This window comes from Bufo bufo, chromosome 5 (genome assembly GCF_905171765.1).
Source record: "Bufo bufo chromosome 5, aBufBuf1.1, whole genome shotgun sequence".
Lineage (NCBI taxonomy): Eukaryota > Metazoa > Chordata > Amphibia > Anura > Bufonidae > Bufo > Bufo bufo.
The window spans coordinates 313,688,932-313,714,695 of NC_053393.1; the positions used below are offsets into that span (position 1 = coordinate 313,688,932).

Genomic DNA, 25,764 nt, shown 5'->3' on the forward strand with positions numbered 1-25,764 from the left:
TATGATGCTATGTTACTCTTACAGTTCTGGAATGTATTGTATAACAGTGGCATACCATATTTTTCGCCCTATAAGACGCACCGGCCCATAAGACGCACCTAGGTTTTTAAGGAGGAAAATAAGAAAAAAAATATTTTGAACCAAAAGGAGTGCTTTTGGTGGGTTTTGAACTAATGGTGGTCTGTGGATGACACCATTATGGGGGATCTGTGGATGACGCACTGTTATGGGGCATCTTGTGGGTGACGAACTGTTATGGGGCATCTTGTGGGTGACGCACTGTTATGGGGCATCTTGTGGGTGACGCACTGTTATGGGGCATCTTGTGGGTGACGCACTGTTATGGGGCATCTTGTGCTATGTGTCATCCACAGATCCCCACCATAACAGTGTCCCTCTAGTGTGAATGACCTCCAATACAGGGGGTGGGGGTCGCATCTGCTTTTATAATGACAGCGGGGCCCGTGCAGTGACTGTATTCAGTGACTGTATTCTCTTACACGGGCCCCGCTCACTGTATATAATCATATCTGTAATTGTTATGTATATAATCGGGTAATCAGCGCCTGTATACTTACAAGCGCTGGGTAGCAGGGAGGAGGCAGGCCGGGAGGACGGGCGCTGGCAGCGTGAGTCACTACGTCCTGCGCCATTCATAAAGTGGGCGGCGCAGGCGCGTGACGTAGTGACTGAAGCTGCCAGCGCCCGTCCTCCCGGCCTGTCTCCTCCCTCCTCTCTGCTACTGAGCCCTTGTAAGTATACAGGCGCTGATTACCCGATTATATACATAACAATTACAGATACGATTATATACAGTGAGCGGGGCCCGTGTAGTAGAATACAGTCACTGCACGGGCCCCGCTGTCATTATAAAAGCAGATGCCGGCCGCCAGCCCCTACTCCTTCTCAGCTGATACGCCGTGCCACAGGTGTATTATTGAAAATTCGGCAAAATGCAGCATTTGCCCCATAAGACGCACTGCTATTTCCCCCCCACTTTTGGGGGGATGAGGGGGGGGGGGGGGGGAGTGCGTCTTATAGGGCGAAAAATATGGTAATACTGCCAGTGTTATCCAATACATTCCAGAACTGTAAGGGTTACATAGCATCATAAATCAATATAATGCTATGTGAATCCAGTCAGTGCTGGGAGGTCAGGCCCGGTGCTGCGATGTGGACTCGCTGCGGGAGGAATGCTCGTCTGCAAGGTGCCTAAATGTAAGACCGCTAGATGCTGTGCTAGTACGTCACTGCCGGGAAGGGGTTAAAGAGGAAGTAGCGCTTGCACAAGCACCACCATCTCTTCAAATTATCTGCTAATCTTAAAGGTTCACATACTTTTGCCACTCAGTCATTTATTTATTGAGGAAAATGATCCAGTATTACATGTATAAGTCTAATATTTTTTTACTTATTTGATTATCTTTATCTACTTTTATGACTTGTGTGAAAATCTCATGTAGTTTTAGGTCATATTTATGCAGAAATATAGAAAATTCTTACAGATTCACAAACTTTAAAGCACCAGTGTACTTAAAAAAAAAAAAAAAAAAAGCCCCTTATTAACCCCTTCCTGACATAGCAATTTTGCGTTTTCGTTTTTCACTCTCTGCCTTCATTTAGCTATACTTTTATTTTTCTGTTTCAAAATAGCCAGACTAGAGCTGGTTTTTTTGCAGGGCAAGCTATACTGAGAAATCAGTTCAGGATGCATCAGGATGTCTTCAGTTCAGTCTTTTTCCCTTTTCAGGACAGAGATAATACCGCAACATGCTGCAGTTTTATCTCCATCCAAAATTCCGGGAACACATGCCGGATCCGGCATTAATTTACATTGAAATGCATTAGTGCCGGATCCGGCATTAAAAATACCGTAGTGCCGGATCCGTCCTTCCGGTCTGCGCATGCGCAGACCTTTAAAAATTTGAAAAAAAATATAGAAACGGATCCCTTTGTCCGTATGACAGACGGATCCGTTCTTGCAATGCATTTGTGAGACGGATCCGCATCATCCGGATCGGTCTACAAATGCTGTCCGTTTGCATGCAGATTGCACGGAACTGCTTGCCGGATCACTTTGCCGCAAGTGTGAAAGTACCCTAACTGCTCCATTTAATATTGCATACAATGTAAGTGGGAACCTGAAAAAAATTCCAAATGGGATGGAATTGGGGAAAACAAATCGCAATTCTGCCAAAGTTTTATGGGTTTCCATTTTTACTATGCGGTAAAGCTGACCTGTTCCCCTTTATTCTCCAGGAAAGTACAGTAACAGTGATACCACATTTGTGTATTTTTTTGCTAAAAATAAGAACTTTAGTAAAAATATTATTTTTGTTATAATAATTTTATTATTTTTTCACAATTGACCACAGTATCTGAGGGCTAAAATATCTGTGATCAGCATTGGTGTTGTGCAGGTATATGACATATGATGACTGCAGCCAATCGCTGTCCTCAGCAGTATTCTCTAACTTCAGCCACTACCATAGTCGTTATGCCCCTTGATTGGGTATCTCTTTTAGATGTGTAAGGCTGCTGTGTGGTCTTTTCTGCACACTTTCAACAATGCCAGGTGCATACTTTTGCATCCTTGGATGCTTTGGGGTGCAAAGTACAACAGGCTGCAGTAACCAAGGTGCATCCGGCAGTGTGGTCTTTTTTTCATAGTTTCTCCTACTCCTATGTACTGTTTCGAACATCCCATGGTCCTGTGTCCCTCAAATGACACAAGCAAGAAAAGTATTATTTTTTTTTTTTTGTGTTACTCCCACCAAGTTCTAGGCTGTTGTTGTTTGTTCCTTTATTAAAGTGTTCCACTGGTTCTCTAGATGAGTAACTTTTTTTTGTTCCCGCTAGGTTCATGACCCATCTTAAAAGGGTATATCCGAAAATGGCGGCTGCCATACGTTCAGCACGTGAACCCAAACTGGCATACGTGAGTCTGAATCTCTCACGGAAGTGCTAGCAAGCAACTCAGACGCGTGCCATGTGCTGGAGGTTGTAATCCTAGGCTGGGATCACATACTAAACATGGCAGCCGCATCTTGGTCAACCCCTGGCCTTTTAATAGTGATGACCTATCCTCACGATAGGTCATCAATATCAGATTGGTGGAGGTCTGACATCCGGCACCCCCGCCGATCAGCTGTATGAGGAGACTGCGCGCACAGTGTGCATGTACCATCTCTCTTCCTGCTCTGCTGCTTTGCCATAGACATAGCAGCAGCAGGAAGAGAGATGGGAGACAGAACATGCACGCTGCACCATTTAAATGCATTCACTGTTTTTATTTGATGCATGATAGACAATCCCACCCAGTCCTTCAGTGTTTGTAGGATTTTATCTTATTACCAGTATGCTTCCTGTATTTCACTTTATTAATGTAAACCTTTATTGCTATTTGTTCAAACTAATTAAACCTTTACCTTTTTTATTTTTTTTGTTTTCATTGTCTGGCTCTGCAGGACTGCAGCTTTTCCTGTAGTTCCTTGCAAAATTTTAGAATCCATCTGCAATTGTACATAACAAGTCAAGTGAAAGCTACAGTACGACAGTTTTCATGGCATATTTAATTTCACACACAAAATGTTGACTTTTCCGTATTTGTGCAGTTATTGTGCATTGTTCAATATGCAGAATACTAAAGGGGGCTATACTAGATTGTCAGCTGAGCCCCACCAATTACGGTGGCACTGGCTGACCATTTATTGTTTAAGGGGGTTTTCTCTATCATACAACATGTAATAGTTGAAGTTCAGCAACTCAAGATTAAAATAACAAATCTGCAGCTTAACATATAAAACATTAAAAAGTGACTGCGTGTTCAAAAGACTTAAAGGGAGTCTGTCATCAGTTTCACCTTTTTAACCCTTTTCATAGCTTTCTAGCAGCATTACAGTTGATAAAAACGTTACCTTTATAAGCAATCGTGGACTTATAAAACTGGCAAAAATCATCTTAGTAGGATAGCCGGTGCATGCGCATTAATTACTGTGATGCCGTACCAGGAATGGACATCGCAGTGCGCATGCGCCGGCCGACGGACTCAGCGCGCAGGAGCGGGATCTCAGTGAGAGAAGAAGTAAGAAGATGGGCGGGCAGAGGGAAAGACTGGGCGGGCGGAAGCGACGATAAGGCAGAGCTGCCTGGGCACCTACGAGGTTGACGCCGCCCCTGGGCGCTTGCGAGCCCTCATTTGCATATCCTACTAAGATGATTTTTGCCAGTTTTATAAGTCCACGATTGCTTATAAAGGTAATGTTTTTATCAACTGCTAATGCTGCTAGAAAGCTATGGGAAGGTGTTAAAAAGTTGAAACTGTGATGACAGACTCCCTTTACAGGGGTTTTCTGAGATTTTTGAAACTGATCAACTCTCCTCTGGATAGGTCATCAGTACATGATAGGTGAGTACCTAGGCCATGTGAGGTCACGTCTGTTGGTCACATGGTGTAGGCGCAGCTCAGCCCCCATTGTAGTGAATGGGGGCTAGCTGTAATACCAAGCACAGCCGCTATGAAATGGGTGGCACTGTACTTGGAGAGCAGAGAGAAGGCCGCATCGCCACTTGGAGCTCCGGTGCCTTCTAAAACAGTTGATTAGTAGGGGTCCTGTGTGTCTGACCCCTTCCAATCAGATACTGATGACCTATCCAGGGGTTCTAAAATCCCAGAAAAAAACTTTTTTATTTTTAACTCCAGTCGCTTTTTAATGTTTTACCCGTTAGGCTGGAGATTTGTTATTTTGTCTGTGTTGATTAAAAAAAAAACACACCATTACATTTGGCATGATATCTAGATTAAGGTGGTCATACACCTTACATAAATGTTGGCTGAACCCATGGATTATTGTGAGACAGACTGATATATAATGTGTACTGTGATATTATTTGGGGGGGGGGGGGTTTCAGGCCTGTTGCATTTCAACATGCCTGATCCTTTTGTTCTTGAGGGAGATGTGCCTTGCAGATCTGAACTCCCCTCTTGATGTGTATGAGGGTTAGTCAGCATGAATAATTGTCAGCTGAAAGAGTTGTATAAAATGTATGGCCAGTTTTAAAGGGGTTGTGCAAGAATGAAGGGAAAGGGGGTTTGGCCAGATCACCATCATGACTAATAGTCACATGGCGCGAGGGGATTCGGTCACCACCACAGCCAGAGATTGGCTGCAGGCGATCTCAAACGGAATGTTAACAGAGAGGGAACCCAGCAGAGCATCTCAGGCCTGGAAGTAGCGGCAATCCAGCACAGAGAAGCAGGTAAGTGTAAGTAAGCTTCACTTTACAGGACCGTCCAAGTTGGGGGGGTTTGCTAAAAACCCCTCCATTCTTGCACATCCCCTGAGGTTTAATGATAAGTGTTCAATTTTTTTCTTTTTCAATTAGAGTTTAGATCTTAAGGGCAGACAGCAGGCTGACATAATTGTGTCTTAAATACACTGCTGTTTATATGAAAATATGGCAGTGTTTTTTGTTACACTTCTTTTCTCTGTTTGGGCTACAGAGATTATGGCCTTGTTTTTATCAGAGCTCAGTGGCGTACAATGGGCTATGATAACCAGGCATTCTGCCGATGCTGTGCTTGATGTATGACTAGGCGTGCGCTTTGTCAGAAATTAGGCCTAGCATCCAGCAGTCCGTGTGCTTGAACTGGCAAGAAGATAAATGTGGCAGGGCCACCATGCTCCCTTTTCGGGACAGTGACAAAGCCAGTAGTGTAACTGCACTCGTGCAAAAAATGTTGCAGCTGTGCAGTTTGCAAGTTTTTTACATCACTAAAAGTGGCATATTTTAATGTTCGGCCCCATGAGTTAATCGCTTTGTGTCCCAGGATCTGCTGATGCTAAAAGAATTCGCCAGGATGCCCAAAATCGCTGCAACAGTGGGAATGAAGTAACTTATGCCTCCTTTTGAAACTGCAGAGCCCTCATTGTTTGTTATTTAAAGGGGTTGCCCCATTATAGCAACTTTGCACTTATCCCCTTATACTGTGGACAAGAATGGGGGCTCCGGTTGCTCTGTTAGAATGACTCTGCAGACCCCACTTGATTAACTGTATGGTGCTACTGGAGATAGCGGAGTACTTGTACTCCGCTATCTCCAGCAGTCTCGTAAAGTGGAATGCAGTGCATGCGTGTGTCTGCTACTTTATTCAAACTGAAGAACTTGGGCTTCTTGCACACGACCGCATGGCTTTTTCAGTATTTTGCGGTCCGCAAAAAACTGATTGCCAAAAAATACAGATGACGTCCGTGTGCATTCCGTTTTTTGCGGAACAGCTGGCCCCTGATAGAACAGTACTATCCTTGCCCGTTATGCGGACAATAATAGGCATGTTCTATCTTTGAACGGAAATACGGAAACAGAAGGCATATGTAGTACCTTCCGTTTTTTTTGCGGATCCATTGAAAAATGGTTTCGTATACGGAACGCAAAAAACGGAAAGTGTGCAAGAGGCCTTAGGCCCATGTTCGAATGATTATGGGGACCACAGAGGTCGGACCTACGGTGATCAGACACTTATCCCCGTGTCCCGTGGATAGGGTATACTGTTTTAACCCATTTAAAGATATGCCAGTATTCTAGAGCAATACTGTATCACTTTGGCAAAGTCTTTTGGCTGAAAAAGGCACAATGCGCTTGTTTGCTAAATCTGGACTATTGCTGTGGTTCAGCTTGCCTACAAATTATAATGTCATTCCTTCGTCTATCCACCTTCCTGTCTTTTGTGCAAACTCTAAGGACCCTTTTCATGGCCTCTACTTGAAGAATCTTTCTGTGCAAACTTATAGGTAAATCTGTGGTTTATTAATGTTAGAGATTACTGAGAAGAAAGTGAAAATGAGCTCTTAAGCTCGGCAGTCAATGTTCCACCCTTTAAATAGGACTTGAGACACAAGACTACTGAGAAACTTTGAAGAACTTAAACTGGATGGTAGTAGGATGCTAGGATGAGAAGGCTTTACATTACAAGAAGACTTGCTCTAACCTTGAAAGTCATGAAACAAATATTTTGTCATTCAACTAACGTTCTGGGCAGAAGACTGGTTCAGTGTACTCATTATAATAAAGATGTAACTATTAAAACTGCTTTACTTCGGACAAAAGCCATAAAGTAATGAAATACCTTTCCCAAAGCACAATGTAGAATTTGGTGATGTCTAAAAGAAAAACCGATATGGACAGGCGAACAAAACAATAAAGTATTTTGTTACTGGAATTCTCTATCTGGAATTGTGGACCCTGTGAATGAAGGTTTCTCTTTACATTGGACAACTTATGGATACTATGAATACTAACTGTATTTCATGAAATTTGACTGACCATTGTACATTTCCTTAATCTTGGATTGAGAGACAAGATAGACAGCTGGATTGGTTCATTGGTTTCAAGGTCGATGGTTTCTGCATACAACAGGCTATACTTGAAGAAATACATACATACCTGCATAGAAGATATACTGGAGAGGAATTTGTTCGCATTTCCATTTTTCATGCATTTTTCATGCATTAACTGGCCTACCTACATGTAAACGTATGTGTGAGGGGGGGGCCTCATGTCCAGTGTAGGATGTGCTGTTATTTTCTGTATCGTGCAGGAGTTCAGAGGGAGGGAGGGTGCGGCTTTTGTGTCTCCCTGGGGGCTTCACCGGCTGAACATTTTGCTGAGCAGTCCAGTGACAAGACCTGGAATGTGTTGGAGGGAGGACAAATGGACTTTTCACCTTTTACTCATGGACATAGAATGGTTGAGGGCTTGTAGTTGTTCATGCCCCTACTTGCCCAAAGCGAATGATGAAAAAACTAACTAGAGGAAGTGGAGGTTCCTGTCTGTACTGGAATGGTCAGGATCTATGTTGAAGCCAGAAAGTGAGGCTTTTTGTGAAGATCGCCGGGTTGGGGTCATCCCCTGAGATATCCGTGTAATATTGGACTATAAATAAGAGTTGAACTCCATCTGGATCATCTGGCTATTGTAAGAAGACCCACAGTCGCCCCCTTGTGACAGTTTGTCCTGTTAAGGAACATTGCAGACCCATATATTTATGTGAAAGCTTATCATGGTATATTGATTTTGCCAAGATATATACTTGTTCTATCGTTAACAGTAAATACCCTTGTCATATTTAAAGGGAATTTAGACCTTGAAACCACTATCACATTATAATGTTGAGTAATCGCTTTATAAAGTGGTCCCCTGAATAAATTTTCAGTTTCAGGATTATTAAATAAAATGAACCTATGTAGTGCTTTCTGTATGCTAATTAGGGTTGAATAGTCCCTAACATGTCTGGTCATGAATACCTCACTTCCAAGTTGATTGACATCCCTTGCCTCTTCTAAGTCTCAGATATACAGTTGCATTGTGCTCCCTGCACATGTGGAGTCTGTCTATAGAAATGTACTCAATCCAGCTTAACCCTTAGGATAGCAGAGGTTTTTTCGTTTTTGTGTTTTCATTTTTCTTCCCCATCTTCCTTGAGCCATAACGTTTTTACTTTTCCGTTCACACTAGCTGTATGAGGCTTAATTTTTGCGGGACAAGTTGTACTTTCTAATGCCACCATTAAATTATGGCATACAATTTAGTGGGCAGCGGTAAATTAAATTCCAAATGGGTGGAATTGAAGAAAAAATGCAATTCCTCCACCATTTTATGGGTTGTGTTCCCTTAGCATTTCAGTTTGCTGCAGAACTGACCCAATAAATTTTGGGTAAGAGAAGCAATGAAAAAATGTCAAATTGGCCATTTGACCTTTTTTTCCGTTATTGGACAAATATATTTTTGTTTTAATAGTACGTGGTGTTTTCGGTTGCAGTGATACCTATGATGTTTTATATTTTTTGCTATTTAGTTATTTATATTTTTATTACACAAAAAGGGGGGTGATTTGAACTTTTTATATTATTTATTTATACTAATATTTTTTTTTTACTTTTTTTTTGTCATGATTTTGACACTCGTATTTGAGAGTACAGAAATTTCTTAATTTTGAACAATCATGGATTTTTAAAATGCATTTGTTACTGACTATTACTCAATTTCTTATGTTGGCCTGCCACCTGGTGGCCACCAAATAAGAATTGCAGCTTGAGTGCCCTTATCCTCTTCAGCGAGGACTGAGCCGCATTAAAATCAATTAACCTGCATCCTCATTGGCCACATAGGATGCCGTTAACAAGCCGAAGCGCAAGCTTCTGGGTTTTTATCTTAACTTGACACAGCATCTAAGGCTTTAATTACTGCAATCGAAATTATTGCCGATCGCGGTAATTAGCCAAGGGTCCTCCGGTCATGACTCCCACTACACGCGCGAGCGGGCGCAATGTTTGTATAGTGCTCCAGTGCCCTACATGTATTAAATATTATCTGGTATTAATATTGTTCACATGAATTTATTACGTCATATATATTTAGAAAAAAGTTTAGAAATGTTAATCATAATGTAGTTCATGTTCTATTCAAGCTAAGGCCCGTTTCACGCTCGCCTGCTGGATCTGTACTATTGTTTGCACACATGTGCTGCCAGAAGTCCACCTGGCCTCATTCACTATAAGGCACTCTTTCACACGAGCGTGACAGATTGGCTCCGGATGTGTTCAGTGAAAACTCGCACGATTTTGCAAGCAAGTTGTCTGCAATTGCGTTCAGTTTTTTCCGCGCATGTGCAATGAATTTTTCACCAGCGTGATAAAAAAACTGAAGGTTTACAAACAACATCTCTTAGCAACAATCAGTGAAAAAACGCATTGCATCCGCACTTGCTTGCGGGTGAAATGTGTTTTTTGCTGAACCCCCATTCACTTTTATAGGGCCGGTGAAAAACGCTGAATATAGAGCATGCTGCATTTTTCACGCAACACAGAACTGATGCGTGAAAAAATGCTCATGTACACAGACCCATTAAAATGAGTCGGACAGGATTTAGTGCGGGTGATATGCGTTAATGTCACGTATCACACCCGTGCGGGAAAACTCGCTTGTGTGAAAGAGACCTAATGGGTAGGGGAGGAGATCCGGCCGCAGCATGGCAAATATGCCAAGAGGCCACCTGGACAAATAACTGTTTTTGTCCGGCTGCCCCTTGGCATATGTGCCGGGCTGCGGCCAGATTTCCGGCTGGTGCCCATTATAGTGAATGGGGCCGGGCGGACTTCCCCTGCTGGAAAAGCTTAACGCCAGTGTGAAACTGGCCCCACTTACTAAAAAGAGTGATAAGCAGGGGTTCTAGTAGTGATAGAAAATCAGTTCTCACCTCTCCTATTTTCTCTCCTGTCCCTTAGGCAAGGGCTACATGGCGGCACTAGTTGCGAGCAGGATCACTGAGTAGTGGTGAGCCCAAAGAAATCCAACCGTGTTGGATTTCTTGCAAGTGCCTCGGCAATCCCATTCATTTCTATGGGATAGTCGCTACTCAGCCATCCTGACCACGACAGCTGTCGCGTTACCAGTGTCGCCATGTAGCCCTAGCCTTATACTAGGTATCTTCATTCTGCTTCAAGGCCCTTTACAATGCCTGAAACTGTGCTGCACATGTTCAGTAGTAAGTTCCTCCTCTAAAGACCTGAGGAGGAAGTTCACTACTGGGCATGTCTGCAGTCATCTCAGAACAGCTATAAGTAAAAATTAATTAGATGTTTCAGTGCTTCTATATGTTAGGTATAATGTGTTAGGGTATGTTCACACAACGGATTTTTGAAAATGCACTGAAGAAATTAACATTGAATCTGTGCTGATTTCCCATGTGATTTTTGGTTCAGAAGACAGGATCAGGAGCAGTTAAGTACTGCCAAGCTATCAGACGTAGTTAGAGCACTGCTAGTCTAAACATGGAACAGAGTGGATCAAGACACAGAACAGGTAGATCAGGCAATGCATGGACAAGGATACAACAACACCATAGAACAGGTACAGAAGATCAGACGAGGCAAAAACATCAACAACACTTTAACCAGGTGACACCACACAGAAGGGCAGATGGCAAAACCCCATGGGTCAGCAGCAAGGGGCTACACTCAGCAAGGCACAAGACCGACTCACCCCAAGCCCCACATCTCACTGGTAGAAATGGCTGCAAAAACAAGGGCACCTGATAAGCCACACCCAGGAACAGATCAGGGAATGTTAACCCCGCCAGAACCATAGAACACACAATCACAAGTGGATCGGAATCTGTGCTGATTCTCCCATTGAAATGAATGTGAAGCTGAAAAAACCCCCAAAAAAAACCATAAACCACTTGGGAAATCAGCACGGTTCACACACAAGGCCGCAGCTAGCACGCATGGCAGAACCAGCAAACATGGGAACACCCACATCCAGTACACAAACCGCATGCAGCCAGCCTGCACTGCATCGGTGGCAGGAACCACAGAGATACAGACATGGGGAGTACACACGTTCACAGGCATAGTGCACACAATACACTGCAGCCCCAAGCAACCTGCACACACAGGTTTCAGCCTGCAGCCAGTACGCGAGAGAGCATGCAGCCAGCCTGCACGATCACAACTGTCACAGTGAACCGCACCGTGACGGCTAATCTTAAGTCCAGTGAGCACTTTGGTCTCTTCACAGATTACCAAGCACAGCGCCGTACATTGTATAGTGGCTGTGCTTGATATTGCAGCTCAGCTCCATTTACTTGAATGGGACTGAGCTTCGCCTAGGCCACATGACCGATGTACAGTGATGTCACTGGCCGAGGAAGAGGCTTCGCACTCAAACAGTTGATCAGCGGGTGTCCTGGGAGTCTGACCCCCGCAGATCTGATATTGATGACCAGTCCTGAGGGTAGGTAATCAATTTCACATTCCTGGATAACCCCTTTAAAGGCTATGTACCCCGGCAATTTTATTTTTATGATTGCATTTTACTCATCATAGGCTTAACATAATTTTTTCAATTTGTCTTTATTTAAAAAAAATATTCAGCAGCTTTGTCATAAAGGGTTAAATCTTCTGCCTAACTGTTAGAATGCTGCTTTTATTTTGTGCCAGTCATCTAATAACCCTTATCTATAAATTACTAATAGCTCAAAAACATTTATTTACAGGCTGTGTACACCTTTGGGACAGTATTTTGGGGGGCTCATTTGGGGCTAAAATAATTTGTTCAATTGGTCTTTATTTATATTGAGCTGTTCAGTAACAAAGGGTTAACTGTTTTGCTTGCTGTGTGCATTCTACTTTCACTTTGTGCTGGTCATCTAATAACCCTTATCTGTAATCTACTAAGAGGTCCTAAACACTTATTTAAGCCACATTGTTATCAGTAAGATATAAATTAAGCTTTGATGAGTGTTTAAAATGTCAGAGATAAGGAGCCTGTTAGCTCCCTGACTGATGGAAAAGAGAATTCAAATCTCTCTATTCTCTAATCTCTCTAAGGATTCCATATTTTTAATAAAGACCAATTGAAAAAATGATTTTTAGCTCATAAGTACAATGCAATAATTTAAAAAAATTACCCCAAAGTTGTACATGCCCTTTAAGCCACATTCTTGAAGAATTTAGCTCTGATGAGTGTTTATAACATCAGAGATGAGGAGCTGTCAGCTGAGCTACGGGGAGCATGATACTGGAGAATCTCAAGGCTGTACAGAGAAAGGGGCTCACATTTTTAATAAGGACCCATTGAAAATATGATTTTTAGCTTAAAATGAGTGCAATGTAATAATAATAAAAAAAATGCCCCCAAAGGTGTCCAGAGCAAAGAGACACTGAAAACAACAACTCCTGCTATGGCAGATCTAGCATTTTAAAAGGCTAGCAAGGATTGCTTCAATTCCTGCATAGTGGCTGCTGCAGATGAAACGTATGGCAAAGTGCAACTTGTCCCGGCGATAATGGCAATCATTTCTGAATCTGGGGCTACAGCTTTTTTAAAAAAAGGCATTGCCTTATAGAGGGCAAATCTTCTAAATACAGGTGACCTTGGTGAAATGCTGCTAGTTTTTCACAATACTGCAGAACTGGACTTAACCTATAGCAGTTGCCTTTCTTCCCCAAGGACTTGCAGTAGGGCAAAATTGTCAACTGGAAAATAACTGGCCACAAGAAAAATATATGAAGCACTTAATGACTTTGGCATGCAACAGGTACACAGAAATGACTCAATAGATGACTGAAACTCAATGATGGTGGCAACAGGTAAAGCAGATGGAAGTCTGGCAATGGAATAGGCTGAAGATGGTAATGGGATTTAAATAGAGAGCGGTGAACAACAGACAGCAAAAATAAGAGCTGCAGAACTGACCTTGTTGTGCAGTATAACCCAGCAAGATGGCCCGGACAAATCAAACACTAACGAAGGGTACACAAATACAATACCAATAGACTAGATTGTGACTGTGTGATCAAGAAACTGGGAACAAATGCAAAGATCTTTCACTATACCCAGAAACATTGAAGATTTAAAGGAATGCTAATCAATCAATAACTCCTCCCTAAATTAACCAGGCTAAGCGAGTCAATAAAAGTGAGCCAGATTCAGGTGCTGTATTTGTTATGCAGCTGTCAACCAATCAGTGTTCATAAAGAGGCGAGGATGAGGCAGCAAGGAACTGTCTGTTGCTTATTACACTTGGCTTTTATTATTTGTTATTAAACTGAAGTATATTTCTAAATTCAAACTATTTTGATAAAAATACACATCTGTTAATAAAATGGGGAAAGCCCACAAGTAATCTTTCATTTCTCAGTTGCAGAGAAATTGTTCCGGTGCAGCTTTCCCCGACAACGAGACAAGGCCTTTATAAGACAACCCCTTTTAAATAATATATGGTCATATAATGTAGATATTTTGTTAATAATTTACATACAGACAATGGTCTGTTCTAAGAACAGAGCTGAGGTATTTAAAGTTGTAATAGTGAAACGTAGTGGTCATGCCTGGCCCAATAAAGTGAAATAGGGTACGGCCACTTAAATACTATACGGGGAGACTGGCAGCCTGAATCCTATGGATACTCCGTGTGTTGATGGAAATACCCCTATAGTGGATTTATGACTGGAATTTACAGCAATGTAAGTGTGTTTATAGGGTAGTCATTATATAATTTAAGAAATATTAATAAAGGTACATAGTTGGTGCTATCGACCTGTACTTTTACAAGTAGCGTCCAGTAATTCTTCCGTCTTTGAGGGGAATCTTGGCACTTCCTTGTTGCATAGTGAATTGATTTACTAACACGTTCTTATTGTTGGTGTGCTTTGTGGCATTGCCTGATGTAGGTTCAAACGTTTAGTCCACAAAATCATCACCTTTTTTTTTTCTTTCCAAGGACTGTGCAGAAACTATATCAGGATAACTGTTAACTTGTATTTGACTGCATTGTATTGAACCGTCTGCAGCAATTGCCTCATCAGGGGTATAAACGTCTTCATGGGTAGCCTGCTTCTTTTCACTTCTCCACAATACAACAGAGGATTCCTTTCCACATGGGGATAACTGGATCCTTAAGGCTTTTAACTTGCTATTCTTTCAGTGGAAAAAAGTTTGTTTTCCCAAGTAATTGTGAACTTGCTTTTTTTCATAAGGTTAATTGTTTTTTTCTTTTGTTTTGGGGCTGATTTGCTTCTCACTTTAAAAGGCTTTGGGCACAACTAATAAATCAGGTAGTGTATTTTAATTCTGACATGGATCCATACTTCTATGCATTTGCTAGGGAGACTGTGAGCTTCTGTGCAATGCTATTGTCTACTCTTTTACAAAAAAAACCCTCCTTTTTTAGGCACTGGCATTTGCCATTACATGTTCTTTGACACTAACTGGAGGGGCAAGCTGAATAAATTTATTTTCTATACAATTCACCATCACATTAAACATTTAGATTGGGTTCAAGTACAGTTTCCTTTACCCTCGGAGAAATCCACTTGTCATAGCATTTATTTTAACACTACTTTCAGAAGTAATGTCGGTGAATGATGGATATAATTCTTAGGGTATATTCACACAGCAGAAAATACATGTCAGTATCCAGTGTGTTTGCAGTGGAGTCCGCATCATAAATCTGGGGCTGACGCTTGGGTATATGCCAGCGAATGTGTAGTTTGAATGCTACAAATTACCTCTATTGATTGGCGGCTAATCCCTCTGCGGACACCCAGCCCACGTTTCCCATTAAAGATGAGCTCTTTGCTTTGTGAAGGCACAGCTGATTCCCTTTGAGGAAACAATGGGAGGCAGAATAAACAGATTTACTGAGAATATCACACCAATCTCCCACGTGAATGTGTCTTTAGCATATATTTTAAACATACCTATTTCTTTTTTCCATGCAAAACTTTGTATTATCTTGGAGGAGAAAGTCACATTCCATCTAACTTTTTCCTGCAGGCCCTTTCTGTAAATAGTTGAGAATCCTTCCTCCGGATACCCCATCCTATTGAGGTTTTCTGGGGTTTTCTAAACCTGGCTGAGATAATGGAATAAAATAAACTATACTGCCACGTTTAAAACACAACCTCCTGCCAGAAGTGGTGAATTCACTCAATCATACAGATGACCTCTTGCAACCCAGTCACTGACCTCAGTGGTCGCATGCTCATTTGTGGCAAATGACAATTGAGGTTAGTGATTGACTGCACTAGTCAAATGAATGACCTACATGATGTCGTTGAAGTACCTGCAGTTACAGGAGGAGGATTGAACTTGTACTCATCCATTTAGTCCATCATCTCCAGTCCTTGTTGGTCTTGCAGTGAAAACGTCACGTGTGTCATAATTGCTGCAGCCAGTCACTGTTTGTACATGTGCACATGACCTCTGTGGCCAGCGATTGGCTGCTGTAGTCTTTTGAATGGTGTACATGACATCACTGCAAGTCTGGCAGGTGGTTGAGAAGATAATATTTTTATTATAACTTTGCCTACTCTAAAGCTATGTGAAGAAAAACTGAAGAATATCTACATCTAGTAACCATCAGTGAAAAATACATTGCATCTGGATGCCTTCTATTTTTCACAAATGCCCCATTCACTTCTATATAGCCAGGGCTGAGTGAAAAATGTACATTATAGAACATGCTCTGCGATTTATTTCCGGAACGCAGTGAAATTAATAGGTCAGGATTCAGTCCGGATGCTATTGCATTCGCTACATGGGAAAGAGCTACTCGTGGGAAAGAACCCTTGTGCTGAAGATTGCCCCCAAAGGATTTCACCTTGTGCAAAGCATGGGTGAAATGTGCTTCAAATCCACTGTAACGGACCGTTTCAGCAGACAAGGGGTTAAAATCAGTTTAGGCGATATGCTCCTTTCTGAGACACAGGCACAGCTACTGCAGAACACCAAACTCCCGAACTGGATACAAAATAGCACTCCAAACTGGGACGTCACGAATAGCTGCTAGCAGACGAACAGGAATCAGCTTACACTCCTGGCAATCAGTCTCTAACAGCATACAGTGGATCCCCCCAATAACGAGACAAGGCTCCGTGTTGAGGGTCAAGCAGTGGTCTGAGGTGCTGGCACACCCAGCCTGGTTTTTATTACAGTTGTTGCAAATACAGGTCCGCACCACAGGGCGGTATAAAACAACCAAGCCCATCTGGTTGTACACGCCCCTAGGGGACCAGAAGGAAGACTGGGACACAGGACAGATATGCAGCACTGCAGGATACACAGAGACAATACATCCCCACAATGCATCATGGTTTCCTCCTCTCTGCCCTGGAGACACCCGAGGAGTAATCCCAATTATCTCTCAAGACAAAGGGAAATCACCAATACACATGTGGGGACAACAGAACAGAAATCACCATTTTAAACATACAATGTCACAACCCTTTTCAATACATAGACATTTAACATTCCCACTGCTGCCACCAATGTAACGGATCTCCTGGCACCCCGACCGGGGTACCTCCGTTGATAAATGCTCCCAGTGCCTCCCGAGGACTCCAAGCCACTCCGCTCGACACCGATACCACCACAGGAACCAGGAAAAGGAACAGCTCTTACAAGAGCTAGGAGTAATAGCCAGGGGAGTATACAAGTATAGCAATCCCCCACACACATGAGACAAGGCTCTATGTTGAGTGTAAAAACAGGAACACTTTATTGAGGGCTACCCGCCCGTATTTATGCAGGTTCCCCATCTGGTGTACACGCCCCTAGGGGACCAGAAGGAAGACTGTGACACAGGACAGATACGTAGCACTCAGGATACACAGACACAACACATCCCCACAATGCATCATGGTTTCCTCCTCTCTGCCCTGGAGACACCCGAGGAGCAATTCAATTATCTCTCAGGACAAAGGGAAATCACCAATACACATGTGGGAACAACAGGACAGGAATCACCACCCAAACACACAATGTCACACCCTCACAGCAAACACAGGCATTTAACATATTCCCAGATAGCTCAAGTCTGAGTGCATATTATTAGGTGAATAGCACTCAGAATACACAAATACAATAAAATTAGCTATCTGGGTACCATCACATAACATACAATACAATTACCCAGACAGATGGTTCTGTCACACACCTCAAAACCCCACATGTCCCCATATGGCTTGGATCTGAGCGCTCAGATGCCACAAACACAGTCAAATCGCCATGGGGTTTAAGTTTTGCATGCGCTGATGAGAGGGCCCATAATCCTGGGGCAAGAGGCTGGCAACCAGGCCCCTCCAAAACCCAGTGGCGAGGTTGGTTTCGCCACATCCACCGTCCATTTATTTCTATGGGGCTGCAAAAAACGTGGACAGCACACTGATCTGCCCTATTCTTGCCTTTTTATGTGGACAAGAATAGGTATTTTTTTCAATGGGGCTAGTGGAAAGTACAGGATGTACACAGACAATGTCCATATTATGTGGATCTGCAATTTGCGGACCACAAAACTGATAGTCGCGTGAATGCTCCCTAACTAGAAGGTGATAGGATGACGTTGTACTAAAGTGTGACTGTCATATTTTTACATTTTTTTTTGCTAATGTGTAGGGTTAGGGATCATTTTTCTAATATACTTTTTATTTAGGGAAAAGCTTTATTTATAGTAGAAAACTAGGGCTGAAATGTCCCTTAGCAGCCATCCTTTTCAGAGCCGTTGCTAAGGGACGTACGTCTGCGCTGACTAGTAAGACTGGCTGGAAGCTGGTGGGCGTCTGCACTGCTCCGTCATATAGTGGGGCCAATAAAGTGATAACTAATGTAAACATATATTTAATATATAAATAAATATACATTCTTCCTTTCTGCTCACTGACCAGCATAGCCAGTGCTGTCAGTGAGCTCTTCCCCTGTACTCCCGCCAGGAGCGATGCCTGTGTGAGCGGTAAGCGCTCACAACAGGCAATGCAGGGGGACAATCCTCTACGGTATATAGGGACAGTTATAGTATATTACATGTCTCTATGTACAGTAGCGGTTTAACTGGTTGACCTGTTGTGATGACATTTTCACTGCATGGCCCAGTCAATCAGAGGGTAGAGAGTGTGGCAGTGGCAGAGAGAGCAGAGCCTCTAGGAGTAACAGCGACGCCCCCGCTGCTCCTAGAGGCTCCTTTACATATATTAAAACCTCATTTTTCTCAGCACTGCGAGCACATACGGACATGGGACCAACACAGATGTCTTCAGCTGCCAAGTGCACATGTAACAGGTCAGCCAGTCTCATACTGTAGGTACAAATCTGCTGAGAGATGTCCTTTTAAGCCTTGCCTCTGGAGAATGTACAACTGCTAGAACTGAGCGCTTTTTAGAAACAAGGAAGTTGTATGTGGATATCTTCAACATCAAAATGTGTTGATTGGCCAGGAAATAATAATAATAAAAAAAGGTTCCATGCTATGGCTGTAAAATTTTTGTACTATTAGTGCATGTTTTTAATTGACGTTACACATTTATGGAATTTACAGTATGTGGGGTCATCAGCGCCGATTGACCTTGAGGTCAGTGGACTGATTTGGCAGCTGTCCATTGGCTAGGCTTTGGGAATCTAGATTAGGGTACATTCACACGACTGTATAAATGGATCCTCATCCGTTCCGCAATTTTGCAGAACGGGTGCGGACACATTCATTTCAATGGTGCCGCAAAAGATGTGGACAGCACACCATGTGCTGTCCGCCTCCGTTCTGTTCCGCAGCCCTGCAAAAAATATGGAGCATGTCCTATTCTTGTCTGGTTGCGAACAAGAATAGGCATTCTCTATATAGCACCAGTCATGTGCGGTCCGCAAAATGCGGAACACACACTGTCCGTATCCATGTTTTGAGGATCCACAGTTTGCCGACCGCAAAACACTTACGGTCGTATGAATGCATCCTTATAGTGGCATTGTCCTGCAGTCAGAAGATTACTGGATTACAGCTTTATAGGTGCTGTTGGCAGTCTTCTGTCTGTTTGGCTACCTGACAATGCTTTCAGTTTTTAGTGGTTGCAGGTGGGAAGTTGGGGTTGTTTTCCCCTCATTCTTGCTGCAGGGTTAAACGCCTTGTTTGATATGGCTGTGAATGAAGAATCCAAGGAGCAGAAGTGAGTAACTTCATGTTACATTATTAAACTTGTTGATGGTCCTGTTCCCAAACTGCTCGCATAAACTCTGAGACTCTCGTGTGTGTCATGATTCTTTTGTTTTTGTTTTTTTGTTTTATTTTTTAGACTGTGGGGAAAACCAACGTAAGGGGAGAGATTTTTTTTTTTTTCCTTAGAGCTACTTCACTTGGAAGTCGAGTAATTTCCTATAGTAGGCCCTTTTGAAAATGCAATGACTTTATTGCTATGGACAAACAGCTCCACTTTTCTTGTGCACTAGTTGCCATGAGCGTTTGGGCATTTTGCATTTGTAGACAGGACAGTTTTCCCAGTTTTGACATGTACAAATAAAACCTAAATTCTGAAAAGAAAAAGCACACAAAGCAAAACTTTGGGCACCCTGCATGGTTAGTACCTAGTATCACATCTTGTAAGCACTTTTTGTAGCCAGCCAAAAGCCAAGATTCTTCCTTGCAAAAGTCTTCCATTTCTGTGAGATTCCTGGGTCGTCTCGGCATGCACTGCTCTTTTAAGGTTTATCCACAGATTTTCAATAAAGTTCACATTAGGGGACTTTGAGGGCCATGGTAAAACCTACATAGACACCTTTACGCAACTTTGTGTCATTATAATTGCATAGAAGTTGATATCAGTGGGTAAAAGTGAGACCCAAGCAGAAATTTATATGCACAGTTCCTCCTAAAAATCTATGTCCAACATTTGCAGAGTTCATAAATACCACTTATGCCCAATGTTATATTCACATATCGTCATAAATTCACAAGAACTAGAAAGAACCAAAATCTGGTTTTAAGAGTTAAATTAAAAAAAAGTAACAAAGTATCTGTAAAAAAAAACAGACACCTGATGATTGCAGTTGCCTTTATGGACTATTGACGCCACATTCAACTTCATTTAGGCTAGTTTCATACTGGCGTTTACTTGGTGCGTGTAGCAGTATTTGTCGTGCTGTGGACAGATCTACGCTGCTCCCCATTTATAGTGAATTGGGCCGGGCGGACTTCCAGCAGCGCATGGGTGTACACTGTTCCCCTGCGGGAACAAGATAAATGTCAGTGTGAAAGCAGCCTAAAAGGAGTTTCTCGCCCATATTCATTGGGGGGGACACAGAAACCGTGGGTATAGCTATGTCCTCTAGGAGGCTTTGACACTAGTAAAAGCTGTTATCTCCTCCCCTGGCAGCTATACCCCCTCCAGCCTGGAGACAGAGCTTCAGTTTTTTCTAGTGTCAATAGGAGGCAAGACCTCCCTGCTCTGCAGGGAATTCTCCTGAAGATTTTTTATATTAGTTTATTTTTTTCCTTCTATTTTAGATGGGAAAACAGTGGACGCCTCTCCTCCCCTGTTCTCCCGGGGTCGAGTTGCGCCAGTGCGGTCACCCGCACTGCTACCTCCCCCACAGAAGACAAGGTGGGACCAGGGCAGCCTCGCTCCCCCTGCATCCCGCCAGCCTAGGGGTCTCCCATCCAAGCCCCCCTTTTCCAGCGTCCTGCCACTACGGTGCCAGTAGCTGAAGGGGTGACCCTGCTGGACCAGAGGAGGGGTGAAGATGGCGGCAGAAAAGAGAAGAGAGGTGAGTACACGGGACTAGGTGAGTAAGTTTGACGCTCTGGGTTGGTCTCCCCTTCCTCGTTGTGCAATAGTCTGCGAACAGACAGGGCTTCAGCAGAGCCCAGCATCTGCAGCCATTCCGGCACCCCTGAAGTATTCCCCTCTGGCACAGGCCGTTTGGTTGATTATTGAATGGAGGACAATAGGGGGTTAATGGTGTGCTGTATGCATTCTGGCGTGAATTAGGACCTGCCCTATTTTCGTATTAACATGCAGGGAGCGGAGCGCAGCTCCCCCTCCCCTACAAGGCGGCATCTACCCTTCGGGAGCTGACGCCGGGTTAACCCTCTTGGCCCTCCCTCACTCATGGTGGTGATAATATTCAACAATCAGGGGCATACTTATGGCCTGAAACCATTTCCAGGACCACCCTGTCTGCCTGAGGCCATCACCAGCTCCCCTCAAGCTATCAGCACCCCTCCTGTCATACCCTTCACTCCTCTTGTTGTCAAGAAGGGACATCGGCACATGGGGGGTTAATACGCCGTCCGGAGCGCACATGCAGGGAGGGGAGCGACAGGAGGCTTCTGCTCCCCCTCCACCCTCCGGAGTCAGATCGATAAGGGCCAGCGCCCTCCACTTATCGCGGCACCTAACTCATTGCCACCTCCTTCGGAGCGGACGCTGGTCGCGCCGCTCCGGAGGGGTTTTACTGTATGCGTTCGGTCGGCACCGCTTCGGTGCTCCGGCTGCGATATTCTTTGCCCGGCCCGCACTGTCGTCCAACCGGCGGACACACAGTGTGCAACCCCCGTCCGTTGCCGGGCGGGCGCATTCAACTGCTGCCCTGTTAATGCGACTCAGGTCCCTAATGCATAGTCCCGACCTCCCCCGCTGCAGACCAGGAACTTGCACCGGCGGACACACAGGGAAGGGAGCGAAGGAGGCTATGATCCGCTGTTGTCAGGTCTCTTAGGGGGTTAATAACTTCCCTGAGAGGAGTGGGGGGTGCGCCCCCCCCCCCAGAAGCCACTGGGCCGTCCCCTCCAGGACACCTTACACCTTAACCCTTTCTGGCCAGCCACTGAAGGCCAGCACCAGATTATTCTGAGGATTCTATTGCAGTACAGGTGCTTCCATGTTATATAATTAACCCCTTCCTGCCCCTCTGCCCACTTGATGTTGGGCATTTAAGTTTTATAAAAATAAAACTCATTCATACGGGCCCCCCTCAGCCTCATCACCGCAAGACCACCCTGTCTGTGGGTACCAGGCTGGGCCCGTGTCCTATAGCAGAAAAAGGACATCTCATAGTTCCCAATCCCCTTCCTGGGTCGTTGGTTGATATTCCTCCACCTGCGCAGATCCAGGGAGGACAGCTGAAGTATTTCCAATCCACCCTCTGGTCGTGTGGTTGACAGTCTCCAGCGCACTCCAGTACAGGATCTCTGGATTCCCAATCCGTCCTCCGGGGCCGTTTGGTTGATAATTCTCCAGCGCACTCCAGTACAGGATCTCTGGATTCCCAATCCGTCCTCCGGGGCCGTTTGGTTGATAATTCGCCATCCAGTGCAGAACCTCTAAAAATTCCCATTCCATCCTCCGGGGTCGTCTGGTTGATAATCCTCCACCTGCACGATCCAATGGTGGACCTCTGGATCTTCCTAATCACCCTCCTGGGTCGTTTGGTTGATAAGCTCCGCCTGCGCACTACAATGGTGGATCTCCGGACTTCCCAATCTCCGGGGTCGTTTGGTTGGTTAAGCACGGGCTGCGCAATCCGCTGAGTGTACCTTTTAGAAGTTCCAATTCCACCCCCGGGTAGTTAGTTTGGTTGATAGCTCCCACCAGCGAGCCTGCGACTGCCATGGACAAGATTCTGAGAGTTAAGACTGCACACAATGGGCCAGAGCAGGATATTTTCCTCCTCGGTCACCTCCACACCCCCGCCCTTCCTCCCTAGGGTCACGCTCAGTCGCACCCTCCTCTCCCTGGAGAGGTTCGGTCCGAAGGGGGGGGATCAGTGGTTTGGTCTCTGCTGTGATTCCGGTGTGATCTTCCAAGATGGCGTCCGAGGTAGACAGCAGTACTTGTCGTATGCATTACCCCCTTCCTTGGGCGGAGTATTGCACTACTACTGGATGCAGTACTCCCTTGGATATTACCTCCCTCCATTGGGGTCTAACCGCACTAGAACTGTTTCAGTGCCGGCAGTAAGCGTTCCCCTTTTGGTAGGTGACGGAACTGCATTCCCACTAGGGTCAGTACTTACTGTATGCATTAGCCTCTTCCATAGGTGGCGCTATGGCTTATCCCTGGTTCAGTGTTTACTGTATGTCTTACCCCCTTAAGTAGGTAGGGTATTGATATGGGACTCTCCATATGCCTTGCCCTTTCCGAAAGAGGCATACTCTCTCTACTTGGATTCGGTTCCTGCTGGATGCATTACTACATTGTCACCCTTCATGGTGGCGTACTTGGACTACCACTGTGCAGTGCTTGCCGCAAGCATTACCCCCTTTCATTGGTGGGATAATTACAACATTGGCCCTTCCACTACCGTGCGGAATGAGTACACATCTTGGATGTTGCACTTCAACTACACCACGGCTATAGATGCCTTAGTTTCTTCTACAAGTGGGGCGTAGCGAGTATCGTTACACGCTGGTGCCCTGTGCTCTTCTTCTAATGGTATTTCGGTGCCGCCAGTGAATACTGTGTCTGTTTCCACGTTGTGTCCTTGTTGTTCTTTCAGGGCCAGTTTGGGACAGAAATATGACTACCTCTCTCTTCAGGGGGTTGTCCAGCGTCTGTCATGTGTCCTAGCGTCCCTATGTCCATGGTCCTCCACTGTTCCAATATGTTATCCACCATTCCTGATGTGGGAAGTGGTTGTGCTGGCGCTCTGGTTTGGCTTTGCAGCGTGTTCTCCGCTGGTGCGGTTTTTACGCTGGTACTAGCGTTCGCAGTCGCTGCAGTGGGGCATCCCCTCAGGTAAGGGTTCCACACTGACGCTGGCTTGGCAGCTGTTCCTGTTCGACGCCCTTCCCAGGTGGAGTGTTTAAGGTTAGCTCTCCTTCCCTTAGGCAGTATGGTACCATGGCTTCTATCGGATTCCTCTAGTCTGCCCCCTCAGTTTGTGCTGGCGGGGCACGCTGCGGCTCCTACGGTACGGGGGTCCTGGAGTGGCCATTACATACTCTGGCTCCTCCTGCACGGCTCTTTCGTCAGGTGACGGATTCTTCTAACGCCAAATTCGGTGGTGTACGCTGCATGGCCTCCTCCTTAGGCGGAGTATGGCACCGCCACTGTCATCAGGTGGCTACTTCTGTGTAGCGCCTGTCTCAGATTGCCCCTTTTTTCCTTCTCTGACTCAGGGTTCACGGTCACTCCGCAAACCTTGGTAGCTCCTACGTTACTACTTCCCCTCATCTACGTTGATGCAGGGTGTTGGTTCTGTGTTTTTTTTCCCCTCCAGTCTCGTTCCGGACTGACTGTTGGGCTGTGACGTTTTTCCATATTTTCCCTCTACAGGTGAATCCTACCCGTTGGTCCTGGGTGTCCTACCCGTTGGTCCTGGGTGTCCTACCCGTATCTACAACTACCTCTCAAGACTTGACTACTGACTGCCACGTCAGTCCGATGTTAGTCATGCCTTTTCACTGCACTTTCCGTGGCTAGACTACGAGACTCACCACGCCAGGCGGAGCAGGGGCGCTGTCGCGACTCACCACCGTTGCTGGAGTTTCGTTTCTGGAACACACCCCTTCTATTCTTCCTCCTCGAGGCAGGAGTTTTTCTCTCCTCTTGGTCTGGTCGAAATTTCTGTCGAGCAGCGTTGCTACACCGTCAATACACGGTCGCTGACGGAACTCCTCACCGCCGGTGATTCTCATATCGTCTCTACTTCTACCTATCCAATGTATTGATTCCTTGGCTTGCGGTTGGACACGCCTCATTCAGGCGTTTTTTTTCTTGGTAGTTTATCAACTGGCTTCTCAGTCTCCCCACAAGCCTCTCCGGCTCGAGGGACTTCGGTGGACCAATTACCATTTCCGGAATTCCCCCCTTGAACCCTTGCAGGAGATGTCTCTCCGACTCCGGTCCTGGAATGTAGTTTTTTCTTGTGGCTATCATATCCATCAGACGGGTGTCCGGGTTGGGGCGCTTGCAGAGAACCTTCCTGGTTCTTCACAGGAATAAGCGATCCTCCAGTCCGTTTATTCCTTCTCCCGATGGTGGTCTCTGATTTCCATTTCAATGAAGAAATTGTCCTTCCATCACTGTGTCCCTCCCCTTCACACCCTAGGGAAAGGGAGTTACACCATTTGGACGTTGTCAGGGCTCTGACGATTTATTTGCCAGCCTCAAGTTCCTTTTGGTGTACGGGCTCCTTTTTTTTTTGTCATCCCGGAGGGTCCTCGCAAGGCATTGGCGGCCTACAGGGTGGCAATTGCACGTCTGCAATTGCTGAAGCATACTGCACCCGGGGCAGGGTTCCACCCTTTGGTGTCACGGACGGAGGATTCAAGGTTCGGCTGCGCAGTTGTGCCAGGCGGCTACTGACCTCCTTACGCACATTCACTAAAATTTTCCAGGTGCATACTTATGTATCGGCAGGCGCTGCCTTGGGCGGCAGTTCTTAGTTGCTTGCAGGGGCGCTTGCTCCATGGGTCTGTGGTTTTCCCTCCCTGTGGAC

The 25,764-nt window shown here is 44.9% G+C and overlaps 1 protein-coding gene across 20 annotated transcripts in view; it reads left to right on the plus strand.

Moving 5' to 3' along the window:
• The window catches only part of LOC121002857, a 133,638-nt gene that overhangs the window by 19,625 nt on the left and 88,249 nt on the right, over positions 1 to 25,764 (plus strand). For 19 of the 20 annotated variants that reach the window (XM_040434466.1, XM_040434472.1, XM_040434467.1 and 16 more), the window contains exon 4: positions 3,468 to 3,544. In XM_040434466.1, the coding sequence (XP_040290400.1) occupies positions 3,468 to 3,544 (77 nt within the window). Of the gene's footprint in view, positions 1 to 3,467; positions 3,545 to 14,387; positions 14,619 to 25,764 lie in introns of those variants that run through there. The other variant, XM_040434485.1, reaches the window with a different exon arrangement.